Below are 21782 nucleotides of genomic sequence, written 5' to 3'. Positions count from 1 at the left end.
CACCACGACGGGAATGTTTATTCCACACGCAATGAACCAACAGGCATTTGTCAATTCATTTAATCTTAAATGGCGGTGGTCGTCGTACCGCGTCCTGTCCGATATGGGACTCATAGCGACGTATACAACGCGTGTAAAATACATTATTTATTTAGATGATATTCGAACATGCGCTGCGCGACGACCACCGCCCATTAACAACAGTTTCATGTGTTCGAACCGCACCAGTACTGTACAATTGTTGTGTCTCATTTAGATCCTTCAAATACCTTCAATTTTCGATACCACTACAAGAACGTGATTTTTCTTTAATTTCGTACTGCAGATCTGAGTCCAGTTGATTTAGAACTACAGCTTTAAATAGATTTGATGACACCATACATGACGAGTATAGCACCACCCAGTGTTCAAAACAAAAACACCTTTGTCCTAAACAGGAAAATTTCTTTAAAATTGTCATTGTGCAAACTATAACGTCTTATCATTTGATTGAATAACAAAAACAGATAATCATGACGAGTGTGAATCGGCGAAGGACATTGACACGTCGCCTGCGCGCATAGTTTCGTATCCAATCAGAAACTCATCTCTACAGGAACATGTTGAAGCTATCAGCTGTACCTTAAAACCTGTCTTAAAAATTCAAGATGCGTTATTAAAACACAAGTTTTTTTTTCGACTTTGTATAAAGTATCAGGTCCTTCAAATATTACACAAAATCAGACAAAACATAACGATTAGGTTGATAGATATTTAACATTTGAGCAAATCATCGACAGATGGCGCTATACTGTTGTCGGTCGAAGACCATTTTCCAACCATTAATAAGCACTATCATAATATTAACATTTAACCTTAAGAAAAATAATAATGCATACCACGTGCACACTAACATATATGGAACACAGAAACTCACAACATCCAAACAATTCAAAAAGAAAATTAAATCAAAGAAAGCTTAGAAAGAACTCCCATATGCTGAGAGTATTGGAGACACATTAAATATAATTCAAAATTACTTGTCAGAGATAGTAATAGTGATGAAAAAGCCAAAAACTAATAATACAAATCAGAAAATTAATATGAACAGATTTTAATGGAAAACTAATGAGGTCTGCGAAATGTAACAGACCATCTATGTACCAAGTTTTATTGAAATGTGATTGGAACCAAAAAAAAAAAAATTATTATGCTTATTAGGAAATTAATATAAACAGATTTTAACCCCAAACTAATCAGGTTTGTACATTGTCCTAGAACATCTTTACACTAAGTTTCATTGAAATGGAATAATTAGTACTTTAGATATCAGTGTGATAGCTTAAAAGTGGTTAATTATGTAAGTTAGTAATTAATATGTACAGATTTTAACCCACAATTATCCAGGTCTGTCTATTGTCCTACAGCATCCATGTACAAAGTTTCATTGAAATGATATGATTAGAAATCAGTGTGAAAGCTGAAAATTAATTAATTATGCAAATTAGGTAATTAATATACACAATTATTTACCCTAAAAGTAATCAGGTAACTGGATAGTCCTAAAGGATCTATGTACTAAGTTTCATTGCAATGTGATAATTAGTACTTGAGATATCTGTGGGAAAGCTGAAAATTAACTAATTATGCAAATTAGGTAATTAATATGCACAAATATTTATCCCAAAACAATCAATCTCTGCATAGTAGAGTAATTATGTACCAAGTTTTATTGAAATGTAATGCTTACTACTTGAAACATCAAAAGCTGAAAATTAATTTATTATGCAAATTAGGTAATTAATATGCACTGACATTACCCTAAAAACTATCAGGTCTGTGCAGTGTCCTATGACATCTATTTACCAAGTTTCATTGAAATGATTAGTACTTGAGATATCAGTGAAAAAACCGAAAATTGACTAATCATTATGCACATTAGGTAATTAGGTAATTTTTACCAAAAACTAATCAAAACCAAGCATTAGTTCAGAGCATCCATATACCAAGTTTCATCAAAATCCAATAAGTGGTTCTTTAGATATCAATGGAACAATCATGGAACAGCTGAAAATTGGCTTATTATCATGCAAATTAGGTAATTAATATGCATGAAATTTTACCAAAACCTAATCAAATCTGCGCATTAGTCCAGAACATCTATGCACAAAGTTTCATCAAAAGCTGATGTATGGTTCTTGAGATATCAGTGGAACAGACGGACACACGTACGTACACACACACACACACACACACATACATACAGACAGACACACTAACAGCAAAGACTCCCATGTGCGAAGCGACGTGCATGGATAAAAAAGATGACAGGCAGACAATCCAGACAATTTAGAGTGCTCACCAACTTTACATTGAAACAGGAAGACATAGAGAACCCAAAACAAAGTCGGAAGACATCAAATTCAAAAGCTATCAAAATTTATTCAAAAGTCTTTTACATTAGAAAAAACAAAATTTCCTTTTAAATTCTAATTTAGTGTAGTGTTTTAAGCCTTGTTGATAATTGAACCAAAAAAAGAAATTTTCCATACGGTGACAATAATAAAGCCATTTCTTATTTCATTATATAAAGTATTAAAAATGCTATAACATTAAGTAATTGATGGGTATGAACATGCTGACTGCTAAGGAAAACACCAAAAGTTTGAGCTGGCAAGATTTTTGAGTTTCATTTTGCAATTTTGGTTCTGGTGTAATAGGCGTCTAGCATATATTTCACCTAAGATACTTTAGGAATTTTAGTTTTTCGTAGTAGCTAATAACGTACCTTCTTTTTCACATGTAAATAGCTATAGATATATCTCCTAGCTTAGAGGTATGATAAATTTTGAGCTCCTTTAAACCGCTATGCAGGGCTGCATCGTGCCAGAGGTCAATTATGCCATAACCACTGATAATAATATTGCGTATTATAGTGAATTATATTATACCAGTATATTGATGGTGTTAATCCATTGATTTGATTGGTCCAAACACAAAATTTGCATATGCAATCCATGGTATATTGGCTGATAATGCACGGCTAAACCAAGTGGCCCTGGAACATGAATTGACTACAGATTTAATACGGAAATACATAAAACCGGTATTATTTGATTTTTAAGGAAATATAGTCGTTGAATTTTGGAAGAATATTGAAAAAAATACTGAATTAAAAACATCTGAAAAGTTATATACATGTAACTATAATATTGCTTTTTGTTAATGGTGGGGTCCAAGTTGTGAGCGTCGGTCGTTGGGTGATTGTCGTTCGCCACACAAACCTACTAACCACCGTTCCTCAACAGCGTGAGGTGCCTACACGAACGCCAGAACGCTGTGTTCTCAGTGTCGTTACTTTGGGATGGATTGCGAACTTCCAACAAAGAAAACATGATCTTTATGTACAAGATATAATTGAAGGATTTAATGACATAAAAATGCAAAAAACTATGAGTCACAGGCAAAAATGTATGCCACCAATAACAACCAGTGTCCGGTAGCGGCAGCTGACAAAATTGCAGTGCACCCGGGTAATTGCCATCTGTTTCAAAACACACGGGACAACGCAGGATTCGACGACGATATATGGTATTGAAATTCTCCACTATGGGTAAATAAATTACAAGAGATGATGAAGGTAATTTCGAAAGCTACAGATTTGTGCCGAGTGTACACCAACCACTGTATTAGAGCGACAGCGTGCAAAGTCTTTCGGCCGGCGTTGAGACAAGGCATATTATGTAAGTGTCACAAAAACGATGCGAAAATCCGATCTTACACCATCAAACTTACCCCAGAACAACGACAAAACTTGTCAGTCATACTGTCACAAAACTTTGGTTATACCAAAGGTATCCAGGTCAAATGTTGGAACTGAGGTCGCTGTGCCGGTCGCCGTACATAATACACCGCGTCCCGCCGCGTACCGCTGAACGTCAAATATCCACAGTTACAAGTAGTATGATGAGTCACAAAACCGGTTTATTTCACAACTGTACTTTCAATGGGCAAATTACAGTCTAAATTGTACAAAAACCGGAATGAAAACATGGAAAATCCGTTGTTTAAATGATCCAAACTGTATTTCAAATCGCGTTGTGCGTCAGTAAAAGGTCATCCTTTGTTACGCTAATTTGTTTGTTTACGCTGCTCTATTCAACGTGGATACGTTTCTTTTTCATGTGGAATAAAAATTAGTTTGTATTCAATTTGAACTGTGTTTCGCATCTAATTTTTGTATGCATTCAGCGTACAACTACATACTATTCTTATAAATTTTCATGTTCAAGGGCCATAATCATGATCTTGTAGTAGATGAAAGTAAACTCTTTTTTTACTAGTTTTATCGAATTGTCAATATACTGGTATAATATAATAGCAATAACCCCCGCCGAAGTTGGGTATACCACTTGATATTGCACAATTTACTCCATATATGCACTCGCCTGTGGCTCGTGCATATATGTCGTGAATTGTGCAATATCTCGTGGTATACCCGACTTCGGCGGGGTTATTGCTTAAATATACATTGTTTGATGAATTACGTAGTTATATTGAGTTGCGTATCTTATTGTGGGTTTATTGTTTCATACTACCCGGCTGAGAACATGGTATAACGGTATACAAGGCACAACATTTACCAAGCCACAATCTCAGACCTAAGTTTAGTTTAATGACAAAGCACAACATAAAACGTTCACCTTTCTCTCAATAACTCTTGTCGGTGCTACTGCACACGTGATCGCAGTTGCAACATGTTAAAGGGCGATAGTCGTCGCGCCGCGTCCTGTTCGATATGGGACTCATAGCGACGTGTACAACGCATGTAAAATACATTGTTTATTTACATGAAATTCGAACACGCGCTGCGCGACTACCACCGCGCTTTAATATTATACAGGTCAATGCACTTTTATACTTATGGTGTCATTGGTAACTTTACTTTGTTAATAACGTTGTTAATAATGCTCATCATAGTTTATACAAATATGAATCTATCAATGCTGTATTGTTGGGATTTTTAATTACCACTTGTTAGAACACACGTGTATGATGAACGGCTTATTTCATCTGTCGAGCCGAATTCATTTTTTTGCTATTACTGTACATGTCATTGAGCACATGTGCAACACATTGTAAAACTATTATCATACAAGAAACTCACTAAATTAAATGTCAATAATAGTATGCGTTTTTCACCCAGTATAAAATGCACATTTTTTAGCGTAATTACTCGCCCATGTTCAACATCCTTATAGTATTAACTCATAATAATGAAAGCGATCGAATCTAAAATTCTCATGTTTTATAAACCCAGATTTTGCATTGGTATTTCACGAACAAATACATATACATAAAATGAAATTATAAAACAACTAATATGGTAAAACGATGAATTCAACGTAGATTGTTCTCTCATGTCGAACCCATATTTAATAATGATTTAATAAGCAGCATATTTTCGGTCAATTCCAAAATATATTTAAAAAAATACAAAATTGTGGATATTTTCCGGATTTACCCGGTAGTAATTTTACCAATTTACAACTTTTTACTGGCCATCTCTTCGTACAAATGCATGACGCTGTCAATATACTGTATCAATTCCTTGGGTAATTCACTCAGATCAATTGGACACTGTGAAGGCGGGAGAAAACACGTGCTTTCGATGGCAGTTTTGTAGAATTCGTTCAGAAACCCAGGATCCTTCAATTTATCCGGGAAATGGTCGACGTTGCCAGGTTTCCAGTGGAGAAAATTCTCACTAAAGGGAATCCCAGTTGCTAAGCAATATTTTTGCAGTGTCTCTCTAGGGTGCGAAACCAAGTCGTCTGATTCGACGATTATCGCTGGTTGTTTCAGTTTTTCTGTGACATACTTGTACAGATTGTATACTAGTTCAAAGCTACCAACCTCGATAGCGAGCTTGACACCAGCAGACATATCAACTCCGAAAAGAAAGCCTTCGGATACATTACACTTGTACGTGGAAAGGATGGAAGCTTTCGGATTACGAATCAAAAAAGTGTGAACGTATCCATTCGGTAAATACTTATAGTCTTTGTCTCCCCCGAAAGCTGGCCAGTCTTTTGCAAAAATGGTAGTTTTTTCCGGACACGAGACTTTTTCCAATCCATCTTTTACTTCTTGATACTTGTACCCGGGCACTGGAGTCCCGCGTCTGAACAGCTCACTGCACCTTCTGTCTTCCCCATAGAAATAAGCCATGACAAAATGTTCATGAAAAACCTTAATCGATGGATCGGATGCAATTGCGAATTCAAACGCAGTAGACCTCGACTTAGCGTGCATCCACAACATCACCCGGGTTGAGGGCGCTATATCCAAAGAACGAGCCGCCATCATTAGTATTTTCACTCAGACAAGAATCCCCTTCATCAGTAAACTATTAGCGATTTTGGCTGTAATTTAAAACGTAATACGGGAAATTAGAACACAGTATTGCTAGTGTCTGGTTCACATACAGACTGGGGCGAGTGGTGACTATACCTACATAGAGTGATAGCTTCACTGCCGCATTCCAGCTATAAGTTACAAGTACCGGGTTGGATTGCTACTAGTACGGGGGTTGCCAAAGTAAAGACAGGGCGGGGGTCTGGATGGAACTAACGTTTGATTACAAGTAACTAAAATTACTGGCTGTCAAAGCAAGGGATAATAAAATGACAACGACACCGCGCCCGGATTACTACACGATCTTCTCGTCTCAGTTGTTTTTAGGTTAATTTTCTCCCCATGTACAGTTCGTGAAATGACAGTGTAATGTACATAACCCTATTAAAGCCAGACGTTAAACTGGCAGGTTCAATCATAAAATAATAGGTCATACATACCACGTTGTCACACGTCGTTATAATGACTTTGCCAGCCACAAGAGAGACGCCGTAAACAGACCATTTAACCCATATGAACTGGACTCCCTAACTTAATGATCAGTTCCGGCTGATCGGTTGTTTAGGTCTTACCACAGAATACAATGTCGCATCCAACGTTTGGTGGAACATGATAAAAATGACACGTTCCCAAGAAGAAAACATTGTTCACATTTGCATTTCCGTCTACGAAACTCAAAATCTATTAGTGAGGGTTGGCGTGACTGTCAGAAGGCTTGTATGAATTGCGTAATAAATGAATGAATAAACGAGGGAATGAATGAATGAATGACCGGCAAGAAGTCATAATTTGTTCGCCATTATTAGTTTGTTATTGCTCGAGTTGAACTTGTATTTTCACTTTAAATTATACAGTTTTCCTTGTGTGTGGAAAAGAGGCATAAAATGGACATTGTTTACAAAATAAAAGGAATTACATTCTGAAAAAATATGTATTGTGAAAAGTTAATCCGGGTCGTAAAATGTTCGAAGTCCGAAAATGACGCATGCTTTACTAGTAGTATTCGTTCTTATTATTCCAATATGTATAAGAATATATGCACAAACCTAAAAGAAATGAAAAAAAAAAAAAACGGCCGGTGTACAGAATAGATTTATTTGAGTTGAATTTCAACCCTTTATTTTTGTGAAATTACCTTATATACATACTAAAATCATACTGTTTCCATGGTGAGATAACATCAGTTACACCCGGCTTCAAGTTCCAATAGGATATACAAGCAAACTATCATACAATACAACCGAATAAAAAGTGAAAAAGAGATAAATTTACAACATTTATGCTACATCAAATGTAATCAATCTACGTTGCCGACTTGAGAGCCGACAGCAAGTGCTATTTCTGTGATCTGGCATTTACAACAATTATGCGTCTACCGTCGTCCGACATGGCCTGATTACTTTGTCTTCTTCTTACAGTCCTTGGCTGTTCTGTGTGTCTCTCTAGAAAATCAGCTAACCTCTCTGTGCATTCAGTACTTAATTGTTAAAAGGACATGGTCACACATTGTGTCTACATATATATGTTTAATTCTATCAATTGTGTGGGCTTATATGTATAGTTTCCTTCTTTATCAATTTCATACATTGACAGAATAAAATCCACATTTGGGAATGTATTAGTATCCTTATGGTTCATACTGGGTTTCCACAGGAAGCAATCAGAATGGTGTCTTTCTAGCAGCTGTCTCACATAGGCAAGTCAGTAGATCGTAAACATCTTTTGTTATGTAAATCACAAGCACACCTGGTAGATTCCAATTGTCCTTCCAAAGTTGTAAACATCTTTTGTTATGAAAATCACAAGCATACCTGGTAGATTCAAATTGTCCTTCCAGAGTGGTAAACAAGTATGACCTGTCAATCACCTTTATGACACTTATCACAATGCACACCGTTTTTCCCGTGCACACTTCAATTTGCAGGGTTTTAGATAATATGACAAAAACATAGAACATAGGATGCTGACAAACACATGAATCACTTTGACACGCGTATTTGAAATGGAACCTCATTTGAACTAAAAATACACACCTGTCATCGTTTGTCAATATATTCTGTTCAATATGTCTTTTACTATTTTTGCCTCAAACCAGTATTGTTAATTCTGTGGTGAATCAAAGTTCCCACAATTGATTGAGTGCCTACTACGCTATGTATAAAATATACTGATGTATATTCACGGGTAGGTTTATTTTTACAGTCCCTATAAATGTACATGATTGAGACACACAAAAGACAATTTTTTGATTGATTGACGTACTGACAGAAGGAATACTTGTAATTTGCGGGGATATTGCGTTGAATAAATACTGTAGCAGAGAGTCTATACAATGTGACTATTGGTTTCAGTATTTTTTAGTTTCACTCTGTAAAACAGTTGACCTGAACTGTACCAGAAAACAAACGTTTACAAGTGGGCATTTAGTTATTTTTAACCGAGCATCTATCGATGTTACTAAACAATCTATAAAATTGAATACAGCGCACGTAAGGCAAGCGTCTCAGGCGAGTAACCCACCAACTTATAAAATAGTATCACCAGCTAGACACTGGGTCATGCATTCATTTTGAAGTCCGATAACAGTCTAAAATACGTGACGTTTCTAAGAGTTTGGAGTTCCTAGTTAATATAATAAGAATCCTCGTACTTAATGAATACGCTGTTATATGATTACCATATTTATTAGAATTACAAATTAACTTGGAATCGATAGTCGCAATTAAATAAAAATAATAAGGCATATAGACATATTTCACTCAGTCTAAAATTATACCATTCCGTGCCATACGCACTGAGCTGCCAGTAGGTTATTTAAAAATAAGATTTGCATATTTATAAAATAGATTGAGATCGACGTAAAAAGCAGGTTTACTCCTCAGTACTATGCATTAATGCTGCGCAAGCCGTGCTGACCGATGCAGACTGAAACAGAGCAGGTAAGGAGCATACCTCTAATTTGTGGGTATATATTAATTAGGATGTATCGCTCGATTCAATTTGAGGCTTTGCAGTTATATATAATGCCACCTACACAACACTTACTACGCCAGCCGATTTATATCCACACTTGTTATGTAGGAATTGCAGGCCCGTAGCTAGCACTTTTGAATAGGGGGTTCGAAAGCAACAATAAATGATATATTTGATGTGAAACGTGTGAATTTTATAATATTCAAAAAGTTTGTTTGAGCTCTGTTACATACATTTTTAGCTCCGCTGTCGACTTTGTCGAGCGGAGCTTATCATATGAGTGATTGTCCGTCGTCGTCCGTCGTCGGTGTCAATGTTTTACTTTTTCGACTTCTTCTTGAAAACTACAAGCCTGAATGCTTTGATACTTGGTGTATATGTACCTTGGGTAGACCTCTCTTAGGTTTGTTCATTTCATGTTGATATCTTCAATTCTCTGATTTTGGTGAAAATTTTTGTCATTTTTGGTAAAAAGTGATATTTTCGACTTCTTGTTAAAAACCGCAAGTGCAATTAATTGCTTTGATATTACATATATAGGTACTACATGTGGACCTCTCTCAGATTTGTTCATTTTGTAATGATATCTTTAATTCTCTAATTTTGGTGAATATTTTTGTAATTTTTGGTAAAAAGTGATATTTTCGACTTCTTGTTAAAAACCAAAAGTTCAATTGCTTTGATATTACATATATAGATACTACATGTAGACCTTTCTCAGTTTTGTTCATTTCATGATGATATCTTCAATTCTCTAGTTTTGGTGAATATGTTTATCATTTTTGGTAGAAAGTGATATTTTCGACTTCTTGTTAAAAACTGTAAGTCCGATTGCTTTGATACTATACATATTGTTCATTTTCTAATGATGTCTTCAGTTCTTTAATTGAAATGTGCATTGATAACAGCAAAGCTATCGCAGCCGATAGGCTGCTTGTTATATTCTCGTTTTTAAATTCAATTGGTTTACTTTGTGTTACGTTGGTAAGTTAGTCCACATAACATTTTTGAACTATTTTACCATTTTAGAGAAGGGGTCCTAGGCCATTCGTCCCCACCCACAGACAAACACACCCACACCCTTGATCCATTACGGCAAAATGTACACAAAAAGACAAGACTGTACGTATCTTAGCATTATTGTCCAAGCATTTTAAGGTAGAATGCTACTCACGAGCTTTTTCGCTCTTCACAGATGTTAGCGCACATAAAAGTGACACAATTTCATGTCGAAATCTGTCTACAATTATTCATTTTAGTATTAGTCAATTATGTAATTTATTCCTTTACAGGGCCTCACCACATCGTACAAAATGAAATGGGTAGAAAAGTGCATATCACGTTTTAAAAACAATACAATATCCATGTAAACATATGGTACTAAGTTAAGCTGGATACATATTTATCTCGTCGCTTGAAAACTTACAGATACAGAGCTATATGATATATGGTGTGGCAGTTTGTGTAGCGACGAAGTAAGCCCAGACTGTCAGTATAGCATAATTGCATAAAATTATTGACGAAAGATCAGCCCTTAGATCATTATAAAATGGACATATAAAAACAAAGCGAATTTCAATTGTCTACCATGCTAAATTCAAACGTATCACTGCAAAAACTAAAAATTTATTAATCTAACTGTATTTTTGTGTGTCTGCCTAATTCAACATTATGTTATAGTTATATATATATATTTTAGTCTATAATTGCTTGCTAATAAATCTCCCAGGTTATAATACTACATTGATTTTTCCGAAAGTACACAGCCTGGATGAATGTGAAATTGGGGCATGCCATTCTTGCTGACAACATTTTTTTTATTCTTTGAAATTCTTCCCTAAGAAATTTGCAGTATCTGCAACTTGTTTTTTTCAAACCAGACAATGCCGAAATCATATTTGAACAGGCAATTTTTATGTGGGTTTCCCAAGTAAGTCTGTGGGTCTTGTCTAATCGTTTAAGCATGATATAACATGTTTTGGGGTTCCAACTATTTATTATTTAATTTTAACCAATATAAGATACAACGCTTGAAATAACCACAGCATAATGGCATCCTTCCACATTCGTTCAACATCGCTACATTGTTTGTACAACTATTAATGCTAAGTAGATATATATGCAAAATGTTGTCTGTACCCTCTCGATTTTTGGTACCCCCATATCGCGACCATAAGAAATAGCTGGCACAATGATTGCATCAAACAAATTAAATGCACTAACCAATGGCATACTACCAAGTTTCTTGCAGTACGTAAATTTGTTGGTTCACTGTAAATCTGTTTTTAGAGGGCGGTAAAATAATATGCATATACCGGTAGTAGCAGTTTAGCAGCGGTCTCAATAAACTTCAATGACTACATCTCCTTATTATGAACCCAATAAAAAGACATCAAAAAAAAAAACGTGTAAAAAAATATGTTTGAAAAATATAATTTATCGCATAGTTTCAGTGCTGAAGCAACACTGTGGGATAAATTTTTGGCTGCAAGAAGCTCTTCGACCTATACAACTCGTGATGATAAATCTTCGTCATTTTTTTAATGATGTTTTCAACCCTTAGCTGTACACTATGTCCAATAACACAGGCTACACGTACTAATACAATAAGTTGACTACATTTGGCTGATACACTTACAACAAAACAGTATATATGCCATCATTAACTTGAAGAATACAAAACTAATTAACCAAGATGAAAGTACAGTGTGGTGTTGCCGTCTCAATCCCGTTCGAACCCCACACTTTACTAACTGAGCAAACACTAGCACAAGACAAACGGACCTATTCAGGACCACCACATCCTTCAGAGAGTGACTACCATTACATTATTGTTTCAATGTTGTTTTAATATTTAACATCAGCTGCTTGAACGCGATCTTCATTACACCATCGCGGAATCACCGAATAAAAGCTTGCCCATTTATAACAACCTGTTTTGATTGGCTGCTGGTGAACTGACACGACGTAACTTCACGATTGACATTTAAAGCTCGTTGCCACCTAAATGCTCATTACTATGCAATTCAACCGAGTCAAGTGATTTAAACGATGATAATTATTTTAATTAATACTGTTTGTTTTATTATTTTCTAATCTACGATAATAAATCTAATATTCACTTCCAAAATTTAGGGGGTTCGACCGAACCCCCCAAACTACGGGCCTGAATTGGCTACGAATCTACGGTCGTTGCATATTGTTGGGTTACCCATGAAAGGTACCAACGGAAGGAGCCACGACGCTATTGTTTTAGCTTTGCCCCATGTTCGTTTGTCAATGTTTGTTCACAAACATTGGTTCTGTTCGCTCTTAACACCTTCGTACAATGGGTTGCGCTAGTCTCGAGCATTCGGTGATATTCGGAGCATGTTCGAAAGCGATAGACGAACCTCGCATGTAAAATGCTGAAAATAGCGTCTAGTTTGAATGCTGTTGTTTCCGGAGATCTTGGCGAACTTTAATGAAAAATTAGCAGGCATAACATCGATTGGAGAATAACTGATGAACTATCGTGAATCTTTTTGTATTTGTAACGGTGATGAGACTTAATCAATGATTGCCTGTGATAATAACGACTGCATTATTCAACCGAACCATTGTCATTGCGTGGGTCTGACGCCCGAAATTATTGACATTTTCGACCACCGGGCATCGGCGAACACCACCAGAAAAGATAGTATCAAAAGAAGGGCATGCCTAGACACTTTCTCTGTGATAATATTTTTTAGGAGTCCTTAGGAATTTTTGTTGTAGACACTCGAAATCTTGTTCTTGTTACAGTTGCTAATAACTAAAACATGTGAAATCTGTGAAGTCAAACGTTAATCTGTTGAATTTCCGGTTGTGAAATACGTATTTTGACCTTTCACTTCTAAACCAACCGAGTGCGCATGTATGATGACCGTAGTTTCATAATGCGCATATATTTTATGGTCACATTTAATAATCGGCGGGGTTGTAACATATTCCGCTAACTCGTTACTTGTGTAAACAATCGCAAACTATCATCGACATCAATGATGAACTAGACAATGTCCTCATCAGGATTAACTTGGGTTGAAACAAAAGAAAATAAGTCTGTTAAGAACTTGAGAGGCGTCATGGCTCCTTCCGTTAGTACCTTCCATGGGTTACCTAAAGGAGCAAACAAAATATACATTGATTAATCCAAACAATTGTGATTCACAACACGTTGAATACACTTATTGGATTGTGGTGACTGTTTAGTGTGGTGAGAAACCCCAATCAAATCTTCCATATTTCGATTAGTCAGTTCCAGTTACTACAAGACTGTTGCCTGTTACACAGAATATCATTTAGGGGAAAAACAATAGGACGCATTTTTCACTCGTAAAACAAGACAGGGTATTTTTTTTAACAGCAGTGTTAAACTATTGAAACTTTCAGTAGAGCATCGCTTACAATTTGGGTTGGTTGGATTTAGCAATTAAAACGTATGGTCTTAACATTTAGAATTTATGGTTATATAAAGAACACGATGCCACAAAGTACTGGAGATACAAAATGGTATTGCATGTTAAAATTATATTTTAATAATAATCAGTATATACCACAAATACATGTCCAAATGAAGCATAAATACCAATTAATTAATTCACTGATTAGTTAAGCATTAGTTGCTGTCAACCAATATACTACATTCGAGACTGAGAACCCCCAAAAATGTTTGGACACAGAATTCATGGAGTAGCATCGTCCATTGGGCTACATGTTACTTCTCTGTGTGTATTGGTCTGTACTTGCACTTGAATTGACATTAACGACTTCAGGTAGTGACATTTTTTATAAAATCTAATTTTAATTTCAGACCTGGTAGCTGATAATTCTTTGTCGACAGAATAACCATGGCAACTAATTCTTTCAACTTGGCACCTTCTGTACGCGTGATGTTATGGGCACATGGAAGGTCAAGATCAACTGCTTTCGGAATGGCGATAGCCTCAGAACCGTCAATCGAAGTTTTTCATGAACATTTTGTCATGGCGTATCGTCACGGAGAAGAGAGAATGTGCGACGAACTGTTTGTTCGTGGTCCTCCAGTTCCTGGGTACACATATCAAGAAGTCAAAGATAGACTGGAGAGAATTTCGTGTCCCGAGAAAAGCGCCATCTTCATGAAAGATAACGCAGGATCACTTGCGGGGAGAGAAAACTATAAATACTTACCTTCGGGTTATATTCACACATTTCTAATTCGTGATCCAAAGGCATCCATCATGTCATCGTACAAGTGTGCTCTAGCGGAATGCAGCCGTAATGCACGAGACGTCGGAGATATTGTCAAACTTGCCATCGACGTTTATCAGTTTGAAGAAAACTACACATTTTATAAGTACGTCACAGAGGAATTAAAACAACCAGCAGTTATTGTAGAATCGGACGATTTAATAACGGATCCAAGAAAAACGTTACAAAAATATTGCAAAGCAACGGGTATTCCGTTTAGTGAGAAATTCCTAAATTGGAAACCGGGGAACATTGATCATTTCCCCGATCATATGAAAACTCCACAGTTTGTTGAAATGTATTTCAAACCAGCATTTGAAAGCAGTTCGTTCAAGCAGGTGACACCATCTTCCGTTGATCTGAGTAAGCTACCTGATGAATTAAAACAGTATATTGATAAAGTTATGCCTTTGTACAGAGAGATGGTTGCTAACAAATTGTAATGTTGATAGTCGTTTTGCACAATTTAATCATAGATTTTATGGTAATTGTATCAGGACATTTCAATGTTATTCGACATTTTTAAAACAGATAATGTGTGTGTAAAACATTATGTAAAAAACGACATATAGTACAAATATATTGGTAGGTAATATGCTATATAGTTTGTCTGCCTGTCGTCCACTTCTATCAATGCAATACAAAATGTTCCTATAACGTATTTTCTTTATTTCTTTTTTTCTTTACGGATTCAGAATTTTGATTTAATTTATAATCTCAAATTAGTCCATTTTGTAAATATACACAAAATAAATATGAATAATAAGGATTAATTTATTTCTGGTTATACCACTTGTGCTGTGACCACTATTTTGGTCTTTATGCATATTGTAAACCGATATACTTGTATTCATATTCATAGTGTGGAACTCCAGATTCGTGTACACATGCAGAGTGAAATTGCTACAGACAATTAATTGTACGTAACTGTAAGTCGGCACTAGATTATCTACACATCTGTACTTAACTTGTAAAGCACTAATGTGAATCAGACTCTCGAAGCCTCACCCACTAACCACACAAGGTAGAGTTATTCACAATTGCGGATTGAGATAGTGGTTCTGGACAATTGGTGATTTGAATGTCACGTGATATGCATTGAATAAGCCAGTTCACAATTAGGTCGCCATTTTGAATTTTAATGAGGTTTCCCATGGAGCAATGCTAGGTCAAAGTTCACATGGTACCCAACTGTATACTGTTTCTATGTACTGAATATAAGATAAGGTTGCTGAAACACCCCTTAAAATATTCCACATTTTCATAATCAGAAAAAAAAACAAACATTACAGCAGTCCCTCGTAAGTATTTACATATGAAAAGTTAAAAAAAAAATTCAAATTGTGAACTGGCTTATCACCCATAATGCACCTTCTGTAGGTATTCAAATTAATCTGCGTCCATGCTGTGCACAGAGCAATTAAAAACCGCTTCATGATTTATTTTATTTTATTGTTTTCACCGTGATACAAGATGGTAATCGCAACTTGTTATTGCGTGTAAACTCCGAAGTTCGGGAAGCAATCATAAACATACTTGTACTCGGCGATTACCTATAAAATACATTAAAATTAATGTATTGCTGAGTCGTCGTAAAATTATATATTAAACTGAAATATTGAAATATTTGGAGTTGTGTTTGTTTTCTTCACAACCAATTTATTATCCAGGTGTACAAGACATGCTTTCTGTAAATGAACAAATTGAGTGATGGTTGAACCCTCAACAAAAGTATTTGGATCTCATTTCTCTCCAGTGTTGATAGCACAACGCAACATATTTAAAACAACTTTACAGCAGTTGCACAAAACCCCAACTTGAAACATGCCGAATAAAATGATACAATACATGAGAAAAAACTTGTGCAGTGACTATTATTAATATACTTCATAGACCATCAGCCAATCAGATTCACACATTTGGCGGTCAATATATTTGTGTATTGACAAAGGTCAAATGACTAATATTTGGCTTCTGCACTGCACAGACGTTATGATTGATCTGAAATGCTGATTCATCGTTGAGGTTTGTCGGCGTTTTCACGGAGAATTACCTTTAATTTGTGAACAGGTCGAACAACTGTAACATTATCTGCTTAAAGGGCGGCAGTCGTCGTGCCGCGTCCTGTTCGATATGGGACTCATAGCGACGTGTACAACGCGTGTAAAATACATTGTTTATTTACATGAAATTCGAACACGCGCTGCGCGACGACCACCGCGCTGTAACAAGCTGTCGTATTACCTGGGAGGAATGATGTTCTATGTTAATACTTGTAACAGGGAGATAATCATCGAACAACACGAAAACATCGGTCGGTCGGTCCGATCGAAGTCGCCGCACACTCAGGCTGTATGTAGCTAACGCTGATTGAATTTAACAAGGTATTCCTGGATTGTTGACGTCGTTTACCGACTTATAGTGCTTATTTCATAAAGGTATTTTTATTACGTGTTGTGTATGGTACATATATGTGGGTTTCATTAAAGCGGGGGTGTCGTCACCTGCGCATGCGTCAGATGAACATAGCGTGTCATTGTTTACAAACAAGCGTCTACCCATGAGCCTTTGCGTTTTTAGCGTGTGTTCTCGTCGCTTGGGGCTCAATTCCCGTGCATTCGCAGGTGACGACCCGCTTGCGATTTATTTTGTTTCAAGTGGCCCAATGCAGTGTGCTGTTTTTGTCCGTGTGCGAAACGCGCCATGTGTTTAAACGTCGCAGCTTCTGAAATGTCGCCCGTAGAAGATTGATACCTACAAAAGTATTAAATGTGACAACCATTTTGGAAAGTATTATGGAATATAAATACATAAGAACCGTTGAAAGTGTGATGAAACGAAAATTCTGGATATTGTGAATGAAAACTTGGACGGGATTGATCTTACAATGCAGTCATTTACAAAATGCTTTTTTTTTCGGTATAATAATACAAATATCGACCCAAGCCTTGGCTATAACAATACAAATATCGACATCAGCCTCGGCTATAATAATACAAATATCGACACCAGCCTCGGCTATAATAATACAAATATCGACACCAGCCTCGGCTATAATAATACAAATATCGACACCAGCTTCGGCTATAATACTACAAATATCGACACCAGCCTCGGCTATAATAATACAAATATCGACATCAGCCTCGGCTATAATAATACAGGCACATAGAAAGAGGGGAAAATAAAACATTCATAAAAGCAACATGCAACAAATTGACTGAAACACATCATTACGGTGTCTTTTATTTTAAGTTTGAGGTTCGTACATAACTTTACACCAACCAAACGGAATCTTCCACGGACAGTATTCAATGCGCCAGTCAACAATGTTGATAAATTCACCCAAATAAGACAATATATCGTCAAAATATGAAGAATATGTTTTAAATCGATTGCAGCTGAACTGGAATACATGAAAACAATGAAAACCGAAATCTGGGCCCTATTTTCGAACTTGTCACTGAGCTACACTCATTTAAATACTTGTTCTTTATTAAAATGTGTTTGCTGTTTTCACAAGTACAATGTAACATACTGGATTTAGCTTAGAACATTCGTAGAGGGAGCCGGGCAGATACGTTTTCAAAACCATTAGCTAATTTCACTAAACTACATAATGTTTAGTATCATGTGGTTATTTTGCTAATATAGCACTGCAATGTAATATAAACTGATGCTATACAAATAATATTACATATCAGTTTCAACATATCAGTTCCGACTGATATTACATAACATTTTACATATTACTCCCCGAAATCTACAAAACGACAGTGGTGGATCCAGCAAAATGTATTGGGGGGGGGGGGGAGCTTCGCTTAATATTAAGGAGCGTAAATCGCAGAGAAACTATGCGTGATCCAGATGATATGAATCGTCATGTGTTGGGGTGGGGGTGGGGGTGCCCCCCCTGCATCCGCCAATGCAAAACAAGCGTTTCGGCGTTTTTGGACTTCTCCATCTTCGTTAGATCGAAATAACCAGGCCACAGCATTAAGTAATTAAAACCATCTCGTCCGCTCTATATATACAAATGAGAGTAAAATTTGCCATCAGCTAATTGGTCCATGCTACTGAACCCATCTGTAGTTTATTATGCTTTAAAATATGTGTTTAAAACTTGCGGCCTGAGTGACTAATCCGCTTACTAACGTGTTTACCACGGATTGTCCGTAAACTATAAATTATACGGTAACACAATCCATTATCAAATTGGTTAGCTATCAACAAATACTCGGTAGAAACAAAATGTTTTGCGATGCGTCCGTCAACCTGTTTGCCACACCAGAAAATCAGTGTTTATTGACAGGTACCATTGGCTTGGGATGCTCTTGATGAATACATTTTAACCCAATTTCCAGTGTAAACTGTCTTTTGAACAACACAACACAACACAACGATGACGCTGATATCGCTGTACACCCCTCCCACTACAGATAGACCATCTGTGGAGGCTATCCCATGACCTTCAGTTGCTAACGATCATACACATAGCTGGGACATACCTGGAACGCCAGAGGTGTTATTCTCGGATTTATTCAGACCAGCGTGTTTAATTTGAGTGGCCATACAATATAATGCCCCCGTTCCTCAATGAAATCACATTTCAATTGTACTATAGCTATGGGACAAACAGACTTATTGTCTTTATCCCTATACACATAATTGTTATTTATCAGTCTGGGCATCAGGAGGCTAAATGAAAAATTATTACGGCTCTCTTGCATAGTTGAGGATCTATGTGACAGAGCAACCATAGACCATGTTCTGACAGCACGGTACACTACCTGAAAGACATTATCAGTTATCCCCGACTGGGACAAATAAAAGACGACCCAGAATCCACTCTGAGAATCCCCAGAAAGAACAACAGTGTTTATAGATGGAATAGATCATAATGAGACCCATACAAACCAAATAAACGTAGTTTGTGGCAGAAGCTTTGGCGAAATCAATATCAAGACTATAGTTTAACATGTATTTATAAGATTTTGTGAAAAAATTCTTTTCCTATGCTTGAAAAAAAAATCCTACACTATATGCATGTACAAAAAAAAAATCTGAAACTTTCAGACCCCCTGAAAAAAATCAAGACAAGGCAGGACAAAAAATAAAATTTAAAAAAATGAATTTTATTACTCCTTTCCTTCAACGATTTCATCAACTACTATGTTGTTTAACAGTTCTTTCACAATGACTTGCTGCTGTATTTCTGTATAAACTATCTATAACAATTCATTTGTTATCGATGGGGTGGTGGATTGACGACCATCTCACCGACTGAGGGCAGTATTGTATTAGCTAACTAGATACGTAACAGACGTATTATTCCGTGTTAAATATTTCTGGTGGGATCCTGATAGGAGTAAACCCGGAAATAATATTGGAATACGAAACTGAATACGAAGAATGCTTATATCGATATAGCACTGAAATTGTAATTGGACCATTCACTAGTGTGATGGTGATGTTTCGGGTTCTTTGTAGAACTCTTCATCAATCGGAACAGTACTTGACCGAATCGTTCGACGTTATTATTGTCATACAAGTCAGGATAAAAATCGATTAATTCCAGATTGTACATTTCTGTAACGAGCTCATGGACCAACTTAGTTGTAACTATGGTATCGTTACCAATAATTTTAGTATAATATTGCTCGTTGTTTAGTCGACGAAAGCTTTCATATATATAGTCAGTTGTATCCATGATTGCAATGCCACGACCTTTGTCGAATGGTTTTATTACAATTGTGTTATCATGATGTAATCTATTTATTGCTGCTCTTTCGGCTGACTTCGTGTTTTGTTTGGGTTTATTGGTAGTAATTTTGGATATCTCAACTTTGGTTGCCTCAATGTAATTTTCAAGGCTACTGTTATGAGAGTCTGGTGGGTTCCATGTTGATTTCATTTTGAAAGGATGTTGTTGAGATTGTTTATTGCGCATTAGATATTTGATACACATTCTCCTAGATAGCATAGATATGTTTCTGAGAAAAGTGTGATAGGTTGGCTAAGGTGGGATCGGTATAAATTTGAGTCCGTTGCCAAGGACACAATGACCTCTGTTGGGGTTACACTTCTGAAATATAATTGACAGTGTCAAACAATCTCATTACAGTGATTATTTACATACATACACTTGTCGTTATTTACAACTTCTTAAAATCGGTGAACACAAATCTGAAATAATAACATAGGCACTATCCTGCAAGTGCGATACCAACCCTATTTACAATAACGATCAATACCATTGCTAATACCAAGCCTATTTGTAACACCATAACCCTATTTGTAATATCAATCTTATTTGTAACATCGTAACCCTATTTGCGATACCAACTGTATTTGTAATAACGTAACTTTATTTGCGATACCAACCCTAATTACAATAACGATCAATACCATTGCTAATACCAAGCTTATTTGTAACACCATAACCCTAATTGTAATATCAACCTTATTTGTAATAACGTAACCCTATTTGCGATACCAACTGTATTTGTAATAACGTAACTTTATTTGCGATACCAACCCTATTTACAATAACGATCCATAACATTGCTAATACCAAGCCTATTTGTAACATTGTAACCCTATTTGTAATATCAACCTTATTTGTAATAACGTAACCCTATTTGCGATACCAACTGTATTTGTAATAACGTAACTTTATTTGCGATACCAACTCTATTTACAATAACGATCCATACCATTGCTAATACCAAGCCTATTTGTAACACCGTAACCCTATTTGTAATATCAACCTTATTTGTAATAACGTAACCGTATTTGCGATACTAACCCCATTTGCAATGACGATCAAAACCATTGCCAATACCAAGCATATTTCATAACGTAACCCTATTTGTAATATCAACATAATTTGTAACAACGTAACCTTAATTCTAATACCAACTCTATTTGTAATAACAATCTTAAGTGTGCATCAGAACTCGAAGGGCAGTTGACTGAATGAGGTAACTATTTTGGTCGAGAACGTAACACAATTGGGGGTACACACAGTGGCATTCAAAAATATCTCGTGCTCCTAGATAAACATCCTTGGCCAAATATCATAAACACTTTATTTTAGGCATCTCAATAACATAAATGAAACGATTGTGGCACATCATAGTGGCACGAGAAATGTTTTTTGT

The 21782-nt window shown here is 36.1% G+C and overlaps 2 protein-coding genes across 2 annotated transcripts; one reads left to right on the top strand and one right to left on the bottom strand.

The window, feature by feature from the left end:
- Positions 1–3943: 3943 nt before the first annotated feature.
- LOC144358476 (uncharacterized) lies at positions 3944–6925 on the bottom strand. Its single transcript, XM_085500112.1, has 2 exons — positions 6837–6925; positions 3944–6404 (listed from the first exon to the last, which is right to left on the bottom strand). The coding sequence occupies exon 2, from the start codon at positions 6346–6348 to the stop codon at positions 5524–5526; it is 825 nt and encodes a 274-aa protein (XP_085356238.1). The 5' UTR covers positions 6349–6404; positions 6837–6925; the 3' UTR covers positions 3944–5523.
- Positions 6926–14226: 7301 nt separating this feature from the next.
- LOC144358474 (uncharacterized) lies at positions 14227–16478 on the top strand. The gene has a single exon (XM_078012175.2). It carries the CDS (start codon positions 14238–14240, stop codon positions 15060–15062), a length of 825 nt encoding a protein of 274 aa, XP_077868301.1. The 5' UTR covers positions 14227–14237; the 3' UTR covers positions 15063–16478.
- The last annotated feature ends 5304 nt before the right edge of the window (positions 16479–21782 follow it).

Source organism: Saccoglossus kowalevskii, chromosome 6 (assembly GCF_978046115.1).
Source record: "Saccoglossus kowalevskii chromosome 6, keSacKowa6.1, whole genome shotgun sequence".
NCBI classification, from domain to species: domain Eukaryota; kingdom Metazoa; phylum Hemichordata; class Enteropneusta; family Harrimaniidae; genus Saccoglossus; species Saccoglossus kowalevskii.
The sequence above is the reverse complement of the archived record's forward strand: the minus strand, read 5'-3'. Positions and strand labels throughout refer to the sequence as shown.

What these genes read in the sequence shown, in the direction of transcription:
- LOC144358476 (XM_085500112.1), bottom strand. Translation starts at nt 6,348, where the DNA reads ATGATGGCGGCTCGTTCTTTGGATATAGCGCCCTCAACCCGGGTGATG.
- LOC144358474 (XM_078012175.2), top strand. Translation starts at nt 14,238, where the DNA reads ATGGCAACTAATTCTTTCAACTTGGCACCTTCTGTACGCGTGATGTTA.